General features: G+C 32.2%; 1 protein-coding gene across 1 annotated transcript; it reads right to left on the reverse strand.

Moving 5' to 3' along the window:
- On the reverse strand, positions 1-1,680 carry LOC149488217 (uncharacterized). The gene is made up of 4 exons (XM_089695205.1): positions 1,564-1,680; positions 1,178-1,299; positions 721-849; positions 1-222 (listed from the first exon to the last, which is right to left on the reverse strand). Exons 1-4 carry the CDS (start codon positions 1,678-1,680, stop codon positions 27-29), a joined length of 564 nt encoding a protein of 187 aa, XP_089551331.1. The 3' UTR covers positions 1-26.
- Between the last annotated feature and the right edge of the window lie 16,457 nt (positions 1,681-18,137).

Below are 18,137 nucleotides of genomic sequence, written 5' to 3' on the forward strand. Positions count from 1 at the left end.
ATCATATAATAATTTATAACGTACATTTATCCAATTAAAGACGCTTGGTACATCGAAAGGATCAGAAAGCCAACAGCATATACCACTAAAATGATGTCCATGGCCGTTGCAAAGATTTCCCTTGAGGCTTGGTTGCGAGCTAACCTTTGGATGTGGCATCTCACTCGGCTACATGCTCGTCCAACTTGCACTACGAGTAACTCTGCTGTGTTTAATATTGCACTGTAAACGGAATAAATAATAAACAATAAACAGTAAACTATCGAAAATTAATAACAGTGGAACTGAAAAAAGTGTAAAATAGCTGGTAAGAAAATAAATTTTGAAATTTGAATTCCTTGTTCTTCGTTCAAAAATGATATTTTTTTTGGTAATTTGAAGTTATTTTCTGAGTGTTTTATTTTTATTTTGTATTATTAATTTAATTAAATGTATAATAGACATTTATAGTTTAACAATAAATTAATAATTATTAAATTTTATCTAAAATTTATAATTCACGGATTCTTACGATTTATAAAAGCGCCATCTAGTATGCGTTAATACGCACTACATTTCATTCAAGCGCCATCTATACAACAACACTAAATTTACGGTAGCTGACCACACAACGGATTCTTCACGTTTGCAAAAGCACATAACAGATGGCGCTGTAATCAAACTATTTCAAGTTTTCACTTCAAATAGATAGATGGCAGTAAACTATATTTTCATACAAACCTTGGCGTACATCTCCAATAGGAGTTATTTGCGCTGAATAACGGGAGAAGCAAGGCAGCTATGTACCAGAAGCTTGAACTTAGCCTGGAATCCCGGGATGTGAGAGTTGATCTTTGTATGACAGGCGGCCTGTATAGAAGGAAAAGGAGTAAGTAATAATAATTATGTTTTATTTTAATTTCAATAAAACTTTGCCTTGGCTATGGATTGTAAACTTTTTGTGATTGGAATGAATGGGAATAATTTCTTTTTATCACTGATAGTGTAGATGAGTGTGATTCAAAAATTAATAGGTAAATAACATCACACAAAAATCGCAAATGCTCAATTTACTCCATTTGGCGAAAAAAATAGTTTTTTCCTTTATCATGAATAGCTATACTCGTATTCCGTATAAAATATAAGCAGAGCTCGAATATATCTATAAATACTTAGAGTATATTATATTACATACAACCTGCGGTTTTGAATCCCATTCACATTAGAGTCTGCTGAGCCCCTGATCCACCGGTCAACCTCTCTACTGAGGTGACTGTCGTCACGTGCCAAAACATATGATGAAGAATTTGTGACCATGCTCTGGAAAAGCTTTTCCTTTCAATTCCTTGTGGTAAAAGAAATGTATTGAACTACTGATCTATAAATTTTGAAGAGGATAGAATTGATTTGTTTGAAATAGATACTTAAACCAATTTTTTTAACCGATCTCAATAACTCTTTCTCCAGCAGAAGGCACAGGCTATATTTTTATGATGAGGACGAGTGTCCTGTATGCTTCGTTATTCCTATCAAAAAGGCTAAGGTAACAGTTAATTTCATAATATTGGTTTAAAAATGTCTGACCTCTGATTCCTGCAATGTTTGCCGGGTGTCCAAATCATTTGGGTTATTGTATGAACGCCGTTCAATTATTGAACGGTCTAAAGAATTTTCTAAATACTCTTTTGCGATATCGGCCATTTTGTAGTAGGAAGTCGTTACTGTGTGATAAAAGTAGCTTTAAATAAATATTTAAAATTACTAAAAGCATGTACATTGCTTAGAGAGCACTTTTGCAAAGTCACCAAATGTGATAACACAAGTTCAATACCCACCTCGCTCAATAGATTTATTATTATTTTCGTAACTTTTTATCCTAAAATATTATCCGTAACAATTACGCTCTTTACTCTACATACCTATTTATGTATTTGTTGTTCCCTAACTCATGCCAAAGTAGAATGGCAAGGTTAGGAAATGATTATTTCTGAAGATTTACATTATTGCGGGAATATTTGAAATACGGTTTTTTGAAGAAATTATAAATCCAATGTGACGGCATGTCAAGCTAATGTTGTTTATGAATAAGAATATATATTTTACATAGAGGTTATATATATATAAATAAATAAGTGAAAATTATATAGAAATGTTAGCTTAGGTAAAAAAATATTCTGCATCGATTGAGCTTATATTTTTTAGACACGATAATAATTATTATACTCGTATAAACGTATTGCACTTGTAAAACTCGTATATCAATTTTAATGATGATTAACAATGCAATCACGGATGCAATAATATATATACCATACCTAGTTGCAAAAATCATTACTTTGACCACGTGTAGAGCCAAATTATTAATTTCTCCGACCACATTGAACAACAGTCACACTTGACCGATTCTAATTAAATTATACACATGTCTACACCTATAATTAATTTGTTTAATTCAGTAGCGCGTGAATTTAAAATACTTTTTTATCTATGCCTATGTCATTGTGTGGTCTGTGCGGGGAGCTATTGGCGCGCTCGCAGGAGACCTTTGTTCGAATTGACGTCCATTTGAATTTAGAATTTCAGACTTCCCGCCGTTTCTTTATTCGCGAGTTCACAGATAAAAAATTCTTTTTATTGTCATTTGATATAGAAACTTTTTGCGGCCTCTTTGAAATTGGTAAATTAGTTAATTTGAAAACAAGGAATTATTCAAAATGGTGCGGCAAAAAATGGAGAAGATTAATGATTGTGGCTTTCAATGACATCGTTACAAAATATTGTAGGGATGGAACTAGAAATAGAGATTAGGTATTCCCTGAGACTTGGGATCAAAATTTGTAACATTTTCTACAAGTGTATAGTATCCCTTTACAACCGGGAGGAAAAATTTTGCCAAAACCAGTTAAAATCTTATTCTGTCCTTTCCTTATGGTCCTTATAATGTAAGAAAAATATTAAAAAAAATCCTGTTCATGCTGGTCTCCAGCAATCAGACCCTCACGATCGTGAGTCTCAGGAATAATTTGTAAGTCGCATGATCGTGAGTGTTTGTTCTCATCGATATATTTACATGTATTTATAGATTAAAAAAAGAAAATTTCATATTTTAATATATTTATTTTAATAAAAAAACACAAATTCAACATTCTTTTATAATTTTTAATCAGTCTTCAAGACTCAATAACGATAAAATCAAACTTAATGGTAAATATTAACTTCCAAGAGATCAAAGTATGTAATTGTAAATTGTAATGTCAAGTACAATAGGATTTATAACAATAATCAGCCTTAATAGATACTAGTAAAGATAAAGACTACATATTTTTAACATGATAGGACATAAAACAATTTTTGTCACGAGACAAACATAAATACCCATCACATTTGGTACATTTAATTTTAGAGCGACTTCCACAACCTTCCATTCGACAGCATCTGGGTGCTTTAATGTCATCAAAGACAGGATAGTGTTCATATCCGTCATACCTCTGCTTCTGATAAAACATTAGCTGGTCAGAATATTTTATAATGTCGAGGAGGAACTGATGGTAAATCATCCTCATTTTCTTCTCTACGAAGACGATCTGGTATGCAGGATAAGCTATCAGCAACATTCAAACGAAAATCAAGCAGAGCCAGTGATTCTTTTCTAGGTAACTTATTGGCTAAACAATAGTTTCGGCAAAGCCTCCAAGAGTTGACCAGCGCAAGATCCAAGAAGTGTATGAGAACTTTCAACGTTGTACGTTCCATAGCGGATTACCTGTATCTTTTGCAGCCGGAGTATCAGAATCAATAACATGGAGTGCATTACGAAGGACAAGGAACCTGTCTCGCGACATAAGACGAGATACCAGCTCTCCAATACATCGGCAGTCGAGGAAAGGAAATGCAGCCCATGTTGATATGTGCTGCAAATAATTAAGCGATCTCTGCACTTGTACATTTGAGTTCACGGCCTGTAGTGCGTAGGAAATATTCGTTTGTGCACCGCGATACTCAGTGTCAAAATAGTCGTTAAAATAATCAATTGGACGCCTTGCCGGCTTTATTTGCAGAGCAGGATAGTCGTGCGCTTTCTCTGCGAATGTAGTTTGCTTCCATACTCTCTTTCTCGTTGCCCTGGGTGCTGATGCTGAAACTCTTCCTCGAACAGCTTCCAGAACAACTTCTGATAAGCTGGATCTGTCATGTGTAGCAGAAGTTGAATTGCCTTGGCGTGATCTTCTAGATGCCTGAACAGTGTTTCTTGGTGTCGGTGGGATTTGTATCTCAATCAACGGAGAAAGTTGTGGCACTACTGGAGTAGATGACGTCGAAGGAGCCATAAAGGAACTCTCAGGGACAACTTCATCGACCTGCTCCCCTTCAAAGTGATTTTCATCATTAGTTTGCCTAAATAAGACATCTTGTTCGAATAATTCCAGGTCATCTTCGTCAAAATCTTCTAGCTCTGAATTATTTCCATCATTTAACAGGTCTGTTATCATGTCATCAGTAAGCTTAAGCCCTAAAATAAAAAATAAAACCATATTTAGGAAGCATAATACTCAAAACCAACTTAAAAATGCACCACAACAAAACAAATTAATTGTACGTACTACGACCGGTATCACACGACCGTGAGTGTTTAAATTTCGAAGAAGATTCTAATAAAACTATCGATGTAAAGTACAAAAAACACTTGATATACTTTAAAGCAACTCATAAACACACGATACACATAGAAAGTTGTTTAAATATCTGTTTAAATTACGTAAATATTAGGTACTTACGCGAGCGGGAATCGTTGTCGAAGAACGCAGCCATCCTTTCTGCGGCCTCTGGGCTTCTGACAAGTTATGACTTGTGTCTACACTAATAAACCAGTTTTTCGCGCGTTCTCAGATAGACTCACTAACGATCGGCACAGGTTGCGTTCGCAAAAATTGATTTGATTTTGGTCCAGATTTTTTTAAAGTCAAGACTCACGATCTTATCAGACCGGTTGTAAAGGGGTATAGTTATGTGTTTAAATCGTTTAACTTATTTCTTACTAGCTTTCCGCCCACGGCTTCGCCCGCGTTTTCAAAGAAAAACCCGTTCCCGTAGGATTTCCGGGATAAAACCTATCCTATGTCCTTTCTCGGGTATCAAAATATCTCTATACCAAATTTCATGCAAATTGGTTCAGTAGTTAAGGCGTGATTGAGTAACAGACAGACAGACAGAGCTACTTTCGCATTTATAATATTAGTATGGATTATTATATTATTTCAAATGAATAAAAATAAACGTTTTCGCATTGAACTATAAAAATAAACAACCGACACTGCAGAAAATCTCAGCATTTCGGTGTAATTTTGTATGATCACTTCAATAAAATATAATGATAATTTTCACACAATGACTGCAATGCTACTGTTGATGACTTAATCTGGATATCCTGTTATGTTGATCACAGGCAATCTAGATTATAATAATGACACCTCGTTTGGGATTTAAAATTGGTGGGAAAGGATAATGAAAACCTTGAATATTTTGTGGTTTAGAAATTAGTTTGAGCTCTTATTTCGAATATTTTATTCAGATTATTATGTCAATTATTTTTTCGAATACTTTTTTTCGATAATGACCATCATTGACATGATTTTAAAAGAGCAACTATGGAGTTTCTTGGCGGTTCTTCTCTATAGATATTGCTTTCTGGATCGGTGGTAAACACATAGCATAACCTTTATTAAAAGCATATCTACTAATGTTTTCGAAAAATTGTTTTTGATGCACATTCCCAATCAATTATTGATTGGGCGTGCAAAATCGAAAGTTCATGGAAAGCATTGCGAATCGATCAATATTTTTTCGACTTGCAACACTTTTTTGTTAAATTGTTAGCCGCCACTGGCCACACCGCGGGACACCGCTACCGTGAAGGCGGGAGTTTGCAATTTTTTTTCCATTTTGATATAGGTTACAAATAATATCACGAGAGACAAGCTGTCATGATGGAATTTAATTTTTTTGCAAGTTTCCGCGAACTTTCTAATTTTTGTACTCGATCTAGTTTTTTTTTCAATTTCGATAAATTTATTAGTTAGTTGAATTATAAAACAAGTGATAACTGCGTTAAAAACAACCGACTTCAAACTTGCACTTGCAACATTTACAAATATAGACAAAAATGCTTATAAAATAAAAACTACTGGGCCTATCCGAATAAAATTTTTATGGGACCAATTCGACACCATCCCGCATCGAACAAAAAAAGAATCACGTAAATCGGTTCAGAAACCTCGGAGTAATCGGTGTACATACATAAAAAAAAAAAAAACATACCGGCCGAATTGATAACCTCCTCCTTTTTTTTGAAGTCGGTTAACTAGAATAACATAATATTTTAACGATTTCTTAATAAAAGAGCGTGTGTGCGAGCACACGTGTCAGAAGTGTAACTTCTTTGGCAAGATTCTAAGATACCAAAATCGTCGCCTGAATCCATGACGTGACGATATTACCATGACGTAACCCTGAAATTTTACTTGATTATAGAAAACTGATAATTGGATTGTTCACTACACCACCACCCCATTTACCTATAGGTAACTGTAGACCCTTACATGATTATTCTACTAGTCTGAATTTTTATATTTAAATTTCTATTTGACTTTCTTTAACTTTTAATTAAACAAAAACACCAGCAAATCTCAACTCACTTGTTTATTTGATGCGTATAAAAAATAAATCGGCCATATGTTGACCGAATAGTATCAACCCTTTATTTACCGGCGCGATCGTTTAGACCCCTATTATAATATTTAATGCTAAACAAACAAGGGATTTTTCTAAATGACTTCATTGTTGGTCCACTAATCGACTAAATGGGAACATTAAATGGCGGTGTGCTTCAACCGGGACTGTTGGGAAAAGTAACAATTCAGTTTAAAAGTACCGATTTATTTTTTAAGTTTCAAAGACTGCAGCAGATAAATTTTGTGATAAATTTCAGATGAAATTGTGCAATTATCAACAAAATACAGCATCATCTTGTTAAATATCTGTACTAACTACAAATGTTTATATCATTATTTACAGTGCATTGGGAGAATTTCTGATGTGGGGTAAATGGGTAATGTCGAAAAATTGTGAATACCACTTCAGAGCATTGTTTTATTGTAAGTATCGTGAAGGTATTGTATTGTATTTTGAAGTGAATCTAAAATTTCAAGGTCGCGTCATGGCAATACCGTCACGTCATGGAGTAAGGCGACGGTTTTGGTATCTTTCAATCTTTTTTATTATACAAATGCGGTCCACTTGGGAAATCTTGCCAAAGAAGTTTCACTTCTGCCACGTGTGCTCAGCACACACGCTTTTTTGTAGGAAAATGAAGTACTTATCAAACAAAATACTTAATTGATAGCCATATATTTTTCTAAAGCATCAAATAATTATATAAATATTAGAAAGGTTAGACAGGCTATAGTTACTTCGCGCTCCAATTTATGTAAATTGTGTCGTTTAACCCTTTGAAGGCTTCTCGGCACTTTTGACCCTTATTATATTTTCGGAGAAATGTCGTAAACAGTATTTGGAGTTTACCTTACATTTATTTAAGACTAATGAAGGGATGAAAGTTAGTTATGATTAAATATTATTTTGTATTAATTGGCATGAGTTTTAGAGGGTTTTATCTGCCTTTAAGATAATAACAAGGCTTTTTAATTAATCAAAATGAAAATCAAGAAAAAGGTCATATGTAGGTGTGTATTACTTTCCTAAATATTTATAAAAAGAGCCTTTGAGTAGGTAGATAATTGGGAATAAAATTCTCATTCCCAAAGTATGAAATTAACACACAGCTAGCGGTCGTTATTATAAATATGAATGATTTTAAGATCAAACATGTATTTTTTCATACTGTAGGTACCTACTATAATATGATATATTCTTGTATTCAAACAATGTATTGCATTCTTAAATTTAAGAAAATACCTTACATTTCATAACCATTATCAACTTGCATGTTCCTAATCAAATTGCTGTAATTTTAGCAACATATTGCTTTCTCAATATTTTCTACTTTCATCACTTTCTTACTTATCGATTATCCAACCCCTTCTTGCTCCAACTTTCCCGTCCAGATTATCGTCTATTGTAATAATCCATATGTTATTTCCAATATCCTGTTTAAATTCAAATTTAAACTTGAAATTCGCGTAAAGCCTACCCTCCCTTCCGGAGCACGTGGCTACAATTCTTTGCGATACAAAAAAATATATAAATAAATATAACTAATGAATGTTCTGTCTCTTTTTTGCAAATGTGATACGTGGATGAGTGAGGGAGATGGTGACCACGCCAGTTGGTATGGCGTCTGCCATCACCATATGTTATTGAGGTTTCAAAATTACCCCTTGGTACGATTCTACCTTTTCTGCTCTATTCATTTGAATGACACGATCTTTTGTGATGTTGATTGGTAGTTTAATTTCTGATAGTCTCAGGTCCTTAATTATGCTCTAATAATCTGGTAGGTACTCACTGATTGTCGTTACCTAAAATTTAAAAACTTTCTTGAAGTTGGATTCAATGACGGTGACAACTTTTGTCCGCAATAGAAGTGATTCTTTGAGGGACTCTCTCTACTTGCTTTTTAAAAGGAATCTATGTAACCTATTCATTAGGTATAGCATCAGCTATTTGCTAAATAAACCCTCAAGGACACAGTAATTTTGGTCATCAATGAAACAGTCAAATATTTTTAACGTTTGTTTATCAAAAATCCTGCTAAGTAGTACCTAGAAGATGTTTTTAGCTATTTTTCAGTTTTGAAACAGTCATCTCTTAAATATTCAAGTCTTATTGAAACAATTGTTAGATTTAACGCATATTTTCACTTAAAGTTCACACATTTCAATAGAAGAAATGACATAAAGCCGATTGCGAAAGAACTGCCAAGATCGGTTAACAGTACATAATGTAGACCTTATATTTTTCCTAGCTCTTAAGTCTTTCAACCAATCTAAAGGCTATACAGTTTACTTTCACTAATACCCCTTGAAAAAAGCATATGCGTTTAGTGTATACTTATTAACAAACAAAAACATCGCTCCCTCAGGTGCTCGGTTGTCAAAGAGATGCGCACGCGCCATATGTCGTCCCCTAAGTTACGTTTTTTTAACGCTATTCGTATGATCTATTTAAAAGTTTTTTTGTTGTTTCTAATAATTTTTATTTTATAGCAAATAAAATATGTATGTAAGTGTGAAAAAAAGGGTTGACATAAATACACGTAAGTATAAAAAATGTAAAGTGAGACTTCAACTATTTGATATAGGTACTGAAAATTACATAGGTACTGTTTTCAAAAGTTAAAAAATAGGACCCAGCTACAAATACACAAAGTTCCTAAATTAAATGAATATATAGTAATACTTAGAACACTTGTATTTTGCAATAAAACAATGTTAAGTAATTTTTAACACCAAAAAACTTTTACGACGGTCATAACATTTCACAGCAGCTAATCTTTTGCCCTCAAGCCAAAACAATAAAACAGTTGAGCGACAAAGCGTTTTTTTGCCAAATTTTTACGGCGTATTAAAGCAAATTAGTCACAAAAAGTGATATTTATTAGTTTCCTAAACAATAAATAGTACGAAGGATCTATGTGTAACTACTGTGTGATGTCGTTAAGATAGTGAGCGGATGCTTCTAGCTGTATTTTGCGATTGAATTCAGGATGTTTGATCTATTTTTATAATATAGATAGCAAAGGTATTTCTGTGATTGTTGCGAATTACCATCTCATTTCCCATATCATTAAAAACGTAACATATGTGTTTATTTTTTACCTTGGCTCAACACAAGCATAGTCGGAATATGCACACATCTAGTTACATGCATGGTCTGTGTTCAGTTGAATACAGTCTATTAATTAGCTTTTCAGATATTTTATAATATTTATTTACTCTGTTTGTGTTCTTTTCCAGTTTTTCAATCATTTTTATGCAGATTCTTCTTTCTGTTTAAGCACTTATTTTATTTTTTTAACGATCGGAATTGATACGAAAATTTATTTCATTATTCACAGATACAAGATGCACGCAGCATAATAATATATCAAAATTCTACTCATTTTGATAAGTTCTACTTCCATATTGTTTATATTTTTTTTAAATCTATTGACCACCGTATAATTGTCTCTCCTCAAACTATATGGCTTTAGACTTCCGTTTTTATTATCACATTATCTCTTCGGAGAAGTGTTTAAAGAAACAATTAAAACAATACAAAACGAAAGCTTAACTTATCTATGCTACAATAACTTTACACCTTTGGGCGTTAATAAGTTATGTATATGCTATCTTACTTTAAAACGACTTATCTTGAAAATAGGTGCAAACAAAAAACGTTTTTAATTTCATAGGATCAAGACTTAAACCCCTTTGTCCTTGAGACCTCGCTGGCGCTACGACGAGTGCGACGTAAAATGTACTTTATATCAAACAGGTAAAGTTCAAATTAGTTGAATTTTTTTATTCAAAGCAATGCGTCTATTGTAGCGTAAAATAGGGTTGTCTGTTTGTTCACATTATCGTCGCGTGGACACAATAAATTCAGTTTTATTGCTCTACTTGAGTGACCGAATATCGATGGGCAGCTTTGACTTCTTAATTTGACAATAGACTGTCTGGGAAACTTAATTAATGACGTGCGTCTTATCTAAGACAATAATTGAAAGGTAAAATATCGATTTGTTTGTTATCATTGCTAATAATTGCTAAAGAAGAAAGAAAAAATATTTTATGAAAGAAAAAAGTTGATATCTGTCAAAAAACATTAAAAAAACGTTCATTATAATTCATAAAATATAGTATATTAGATTTTGCTTATTACTATTTTATCACTTGAAATTTCTGCACCAACTGTGGAAACTACCGCAAAAATAGTTTCCACTATTTTTGCGTACAGGTAGGTACATTGATTAAAATGGTATGAAAATAATCGGCCATTCTGAATATCAGTTTTAATATCACTTAGCATGGTTTGAGAAACGTTAATATGCTTCTATAGCTATTTTAAATTGCTAACAAACGTATCGTTGCCTTTTTTGATTGATTGACAGATTGACGTAATATCAATGGCTAATAGTATATAATATCACACGCGGTAAGCTTCTTTATAGCCTATTAATTATCTCTTTAGCCACGCTAAAATGTAAGTGAAGCTGAGAAACTAACTCTATCACAAAAATGGACTTTAAGTTTTAGGACTAAAGTTGAAAATCGTAAAAAACGCAAAATGGCATTAATGCACTTTTACATTGGGCGTATTTCAGTTGCATCAAATAATGGATAGTCATCGATTAATCTATTGATATTTCTACCTAAATATAGTATAATTACTGGTTCTACACGCAAGTGGCTATTAAGAGGTTGCGAAACATCAAAATATTTTTTAAATACTTTTGTAGTAGGGCGTATGGATTTATTTCAATATTAAATGTAATGGGTGGGTTTATAATTATGGGTATTAAATCTTTGGTGATTAAGTTGGAAGAGGATTTGGTTCATTAGTGATTTCTAGATTTATTCGGTTCGTGAGTGGGCTTCTTTATGATTGCTATGAGCATCCGTAAAAGCATTAACATTGGAATCGTATTAATATATTTTCTGAAATAGTTCGTTCTAATAGAAAACTTACTTGTGGTTTGCAATTAAGTATCACTTGTCATAGATGAAATTAAATACCCTTTTAATATAAGCATTATTTTAAAATGTTATAGGTCTATCTACATAATTATGTAGGTATTACCTTTACCTATTCCCTGCTATTTGTAGGAGGGACGTGTAGGTATCTATAAATAAATAATACAGTTTTATTCTTATCCGCAAATATATTTAAAAGGGAGATACTTAGAGACAGTAAAAACACTTTCTTTAAAATAAAGTAATAGAGCAATTCAAAATCAAGGGTTGACAGTGAATATCGAAAAAATCATATTTTTAATTTACTGCCTTCTCAACCCCGCGTCCACCCAAAACTGCTGGACCCAATCGATTAAGTTTTTGCTACACGCACTTCTAAATAAAATCATAAATTTGAACATGGCGGTAGGTAGCAAAAAACCGTGCATTATGGTATGCTCCGGGCGTGGCATGGTCAATTTATGACTATATCGTATGGCCCAGTTTTGACCATAAGTGCTTTAGTCATTGTTAACGTTCCCATATTATTATGAATTTAAGTGATGTACGGTGATATTGAATTGTGTTTTATGGGGAATACCTCTTTTATATTTGTTTCATTTAGTTTACTTGTAAATTGTAATGTTTTTCTGTTGCTTACAAACATTGTTCATTCAATTATTCAAGTTTGTAGTCTATTTTTTATAGACAGCAAACACTAAAAGGGAGCGAAGCTATTTTTTTGTGTGTTATAAATCCTTATTATTAATTAGTTATTTATTTACGTAACAATGTGAAGATTTAATACAAAATAGAAAATTAAAATCTTAGTACGTAAATACTCAAAAATAATTTACGAATCAACATGGATATAAATTAAAAGAATTTCTTGCTATTAATACTACTGACAAACAATTTATGAAAATGTAGGTCGAGGTCTGTGAAAAAGGCTAGCTTTTTTAACACTTATTTCTTTTCTTTTTCAGCAACTGAAACCGGCCCCGTGATGTAAGGGCGATTCCTGACAAATGATATGTATACGTCAAAATGGCGTCTATTTACCATGGTCAACTGTGTCTCACAATCAATTTGCGAAGCAGGATGTCATGATGAAGGGTAGCATCAGAAGGTCCCAAATTATCGGGTATTACATTCTATTAGAGGCTTGCAAAAAAGGCTTGTCATCAAAGAGCGATCATCTACTTAGGAGCGACTATCAATTTGGCTAATGTGATATAATCTACTGGGTTGTTGCGGTTAAATTAAAAGTCGCCGCAAAGTTTTATAACTAGATGGCACAGGGCAATAAAAAGTACATAAAAATCATACCAAAAAATAATGGTTAAAACTAGAACTTATAGTAGATATTAAATTGCATTAATAAAGGTTGTTTTAGTAGCTTTTGCTTACAAACGAACGTAGGTACCTGCACCTTTTCTTGAAGTTTTGAAATGACGTTTAATATTGAGAGTTAATTTTAATAGCATTATAAAACAATAATATTGTAGGTAGCAGGAACAAAAATAATTTATACAGATTAAAAAATAACATAAAATATGAATTTTTCAGACAATACCAAAACCAAAAGCTCTTTCAGCCAAAAAGCTCTATTTTTTAGATTAACTTTTAACATAATAGATACAGGTAAGTTATCACTTGTCAGCAAATGGCCACATTCTCTTAACAAGAGGAAATGACACAAACATTGATTTAATTTACAAAATAAATCATAGTATTCACAAAACTATGTCTACCATTATGTCAAATTATGAGCACAATAACAAGGTATAATTTTCACATTTGCGGCCAGTTCCTTGCGAATAATTGAATTAGATGCGGTTGATTTGTTACCTGTGGTTTTACTACGGATTAGTGAAGAAAAAAACACGACAAACAGAATAAGGTAGTTGTACTTAACATGTCCAATGTTTGGCAATTATTATCCGCTGAGATTGGTAATTTAATGAGAGATTAATGAAATGAAAAGAGAGTCGAAAATCAATACGTAACTAAAAATGTATGCTAAAAATATATAATTTTGTGCTTCTATACTATTAATATTCTAGAGGAAAAGCTCTTTCAAACAAGAAGCTTAAATTCATTAAAAAATATTGCTTTTATATTGAATTAAACGACTGATCGAAGTTTTATGTTTCCCTAGTTAGCGTTATAGTTATTTTCAGCTTCTTAAAATGTAAATCACAAAGTATAGGATAGGACAAGGTTCCGTTATATTCGTAAGTGTGTCTTCCAAGCCTTGCCTTAAGCCATAATAGATAGAGTTATTAGCCCTGCACGGCCTATAATAAAATTAGCTTCATGCCTTTTCTATAATTTGCTTTTAATGTGTGAAACGCATTAGTTGTGTGATATTTGTTACGCAAAATAAAAACGGAGATATTAAAGATGTAATATTTTTTAAGGATTTCGGTAGATGTGTTTTTATACGTTTAATTTTCTGCATTTTACAATCATAATATTGTCATCAAATCTTCTCTTACCTATTATTTTTTGGTATATAAAATTCTCGTGCCACAATGTTAGTTACCATACTCCTCTAAAACGGCTGGACCGATTCATATGAAATTTTGTGTGCCTATTGGCTATCTGAGAATTGGCCAATCTCTATTTCTCATTTAAATGATAAGAGTAAGGCAGAACAATTTTTGCCGGGACAGCTAATCATCGTAAAAATTAAAAGTGTTACAATAAGAAAAAAATCACAAAATGACACAACTCTCTTACATTTTTAAATATCAATGTCACAACACATCCGTTTCGGATCACTTTATAAATAAATCGTTGCAACCGACGCCGGGGTACCGAGCTAGTTACAATAATTCCGGTGTCCAGCCCATTGAGCTGTGCAAAATGACCGTTGTGGAAGTACAGAGATGTGATCAAGCTTCCTGATTTGAATAGTCTTGATACTTGAAATAAACTAATAACTTAGATACTACTTATTGTTACCTGCTATGAACGAGTGGAATGGATTAATTTTATTGCAATACAGTATATAAATATTAAAGCCGTACAATCAATTAAAAAAATGACAAAAGGCGGTTTTAGATAGCGCTCTACCACACTATTTATGTTATTATACTGTTATTATAAACGCGAGAGTTTGTGAAAATGTAGGTATATGTTCTTTTTGGATTATGTAAGTTCCCTCAAAGCCATTTCTTTACATATTATGATTACAGTGCCTTACTTGTGGATATTTATTTTTGTTCACATAAAATATTAATTTTTATTTCGATCAAGCATCAAGTCATGTTGTTCGCAGTATATATTGACATTATTGGCTATTAAGCGGAAGTGCGATATCTTACAAATTCTGCTAACTTCCGCTGTGAAACCTTTTTGGGGAGTTATAGGAAGCAGTAATTTTGTACGCTCTTTTGAAATTCATCCGTTTCGGGGAAACGTTAGGTTTAATTAGAATTTAACGCGATGGAAATTCAATAATGGTTCTTTATTTCTATCGTGAGGTAATAAGTAGATACTTTATTTTAAAATGGAATGAAAATTCAGGTTATTAAAATATACGAGAAAGTATACCTACAGAATTATACCTATACGTAGGTACCAACAAGGTAAAAATAAGTGAGCACCTCCGTCGCTTTTTAAAAACTTCGTTGACAAAGGTTTGTTTTACCAATACTGGTTCATATTTGCAATTGTGTATTTGTAAATTCATATTCAAATTATCTATTTTAGATTTCACATGTAGGTACCCAAGAAAGTAAAATAACGGCATAGAATTTATTTTTATTTAAATTGATTTTTATAATTATTTCATTAGGACGTTGCATAGTTAACTATTGATAAATACATTACTTTAGTAAAAGCTACAGATAATAAATGTTAAGAAAGGAGACATTTCAACTTTTAAGTTTAAATTTTTGGATTGAAAAACTAATTACGCATTTTTTTTACAATGTAGAGCAACTGTTGGCAATTTTTTACGAAGAAAAACTCATGTTGCCATTCGTAAAAACATAGCACCTGCCTATTGTTACTATCAACAAAAAGCGACCAATTGCGAACCATCTGTTGGCGCATGCGCGAAGGCGCGAAGCCGTACAGTCGCCATGTTGCTCGAATTGTCACAACTGTCACTTTTCGCGCCTTTTTCTTTTTCTTAGCGCGAACAGATGCTTTGTTTTTTACAAAATCACAGCTAATTGTTTATTGCGTGGTGTAATTAAGCGAGTAATTGGTGTAATCTTTCGCCATTTTGCATACTTACGTGTGAATCTTGGCAGATGTAGGTCAGTCTTGGGAATTTGTGACAGACGGGATTAGTTGTGGACGAATATTTTCTCATGGGAATGAATTATGGTGAACTTGATTTGCGATTAATTAAGAAGATTTTTCACACGCCATCCATGAATTTGCATATTTGTGAGAGCAGTTTTCTTTATAATGACTGGGGATTTCGGGAGATGTTGACCCGGAAAATATAATTTTTCCTATGTTTCTTACATTTGTCATGTTGAAATTGTGAAAAATCTTTCATTAAATATTCGGCCGTGGAGAAAGTTAGCTTGCAGATATTAATGTTTTTTTATAAATTACAATCGTAGGTAACTACTAATATTATTATATTGTAGTTTATTATAATAAACAATTGATATAACATGTTTTTCTTCCAAAAAACTGAATGGATAATTTACGTGTTAGTTACGCGCGAGACTAACACATTATTAATAAATCAAACGTTTTATACACAAGATATATAACACTTATAATAATATTGAATCATAATATACTATTGAAAAACGAATTACGTCTTAACTGACAGAAAACACCTATATAAAACTGTATTTTACCTTTAACAAGTTAATTAGTCTTTTATAATGAGTGTAAATCAGTTTGACCACACATTTAGCGGCCAACGAAGCGTGCCTGAAGCCCCACGAGTGCAACCCACTACCCTACTGTTCTCTTCACCTGTATGACCTAGGGCTACTGTGCATCTAGATCTGTTTGAGATGATATAAGATGATGGGAAACATAGTGTAGTAAATAGGTTAACTGATAGGTAAAGTTTAGTTGGATTTTGATATTCTTTGGCTTTATGGCATTTAAATGCTGCTCATAAATATACATACATATATTTTTTGCTATACTTTATATACTTAGTTAGAGCTTTAGTTTGAGTAATGGAAAATGAAAAAAATGGTTTTTTTAAATGTTTTTAAATATTTTTTAAATGATAATTAATTGACTCAGCATTCGAATCTTGAACTGGTAGATATTTAATACTAGATTTTTTTTTTGAAAATATAAATTAAAAGCAAAATAATACTAAGATAGTTAGCTAAGATAGAAAAAGAATAAAGATTTTAGTTTTTCAATACGCACTGTTTCTTTTTGTAGCCAAGTGTTTAGAAGGGTTGTTTGTGGGGAGAAATGTAACTTCCCAAGGTATAATTGTGGGAACACGTTTTTGTGTAATTAAAAAAGTTTGTAATGATAATGTACGAAAAGGACGGAAGACTTCCGCAGCATCTTTAGGTTTGGGTCACACTGAGTTTTATAGTAGAGTATGGCAATAAATTAGTCTACATATTTTGGTTTTTGCATGTAGGTACAGCAGTTTTAATGGTCAATTAAGTTCTGAATATAATGTGATATAAATATCTTTAATAAAAATAGTATTTAGCATAATTTTATGTGCAATATACCAGTGTAAGCTATAAACATTTATAATTATAAAATATACTTTAAATTAAACATACTGAAAAGCAGAACATAATCCATGAATCCCAGAGTTTTGACTAAAATCGCTAACAATTTCTCAGTGTGTCACCACCCTAACATCACTACCTGTGTATAATGACGTCCTGTATCAAAATGATTGTGGTTCCCATATCATTTTACTGTTCTAAGAAACTATTACAGGCAACAATAGATTTATTATACTGAGGAAATCGGGAATAATATTAGAAATTTTGTAGCTTCTTTTTATATTAAACCACCGAAATAAAGAACACAGAAAATTTCTGTGTCCTTTATTTCGGTATTATGTATTTAATATTCATTTTGGATCGAACTGGAAAACTTGAGTATAGTTATGAATATTATTTTGTGTGTATGATGAAAATATGGTATCTGTACTTAAAATTCGACTACTAACCCTAAATATTATGTAAAGAATACGAGTGAGAAAATTTTACATTAAAATAAATTTGGAATATAATTTTAATTAATGTCTTTAAAATGCTCACGAAAAGTATTTAAAAATATATTCCACTTGCATATTTATTTATAACGAATCCAGAAGTAGGAGAATTTTGTAGATCTACCTTCACAATTATAAGCACTTATTGTAAGCTCAAAAGCTCTTTCTTATTTTTTGTCTATGGCAGCTCAAATGCTACTTTTTCGTTTTAATTTTTATGGTTTTTTTTCCTAAAAAATTTAGGTTGCAATCTATGGCTAAAACCGGGTGGTCACGATCTAATGTTGCCACCCAATTAC

Source organism: Colias philodice, chromosome 5 (genome assembly GCF_061535455.1).
Source record: "Colias philodice isolate Cphi_HAF_F1 chromosome 5, ilColPhil1 Martin Lab GWU primary, whole genome shotgun sequence".
NCBI classification, from domain to species: domain Eukaryota; kingdom Metazoa; phylum Arthropoda; class Insecta; order Lepidoptera; family Pieridae; genus Colias; species Colias philodice.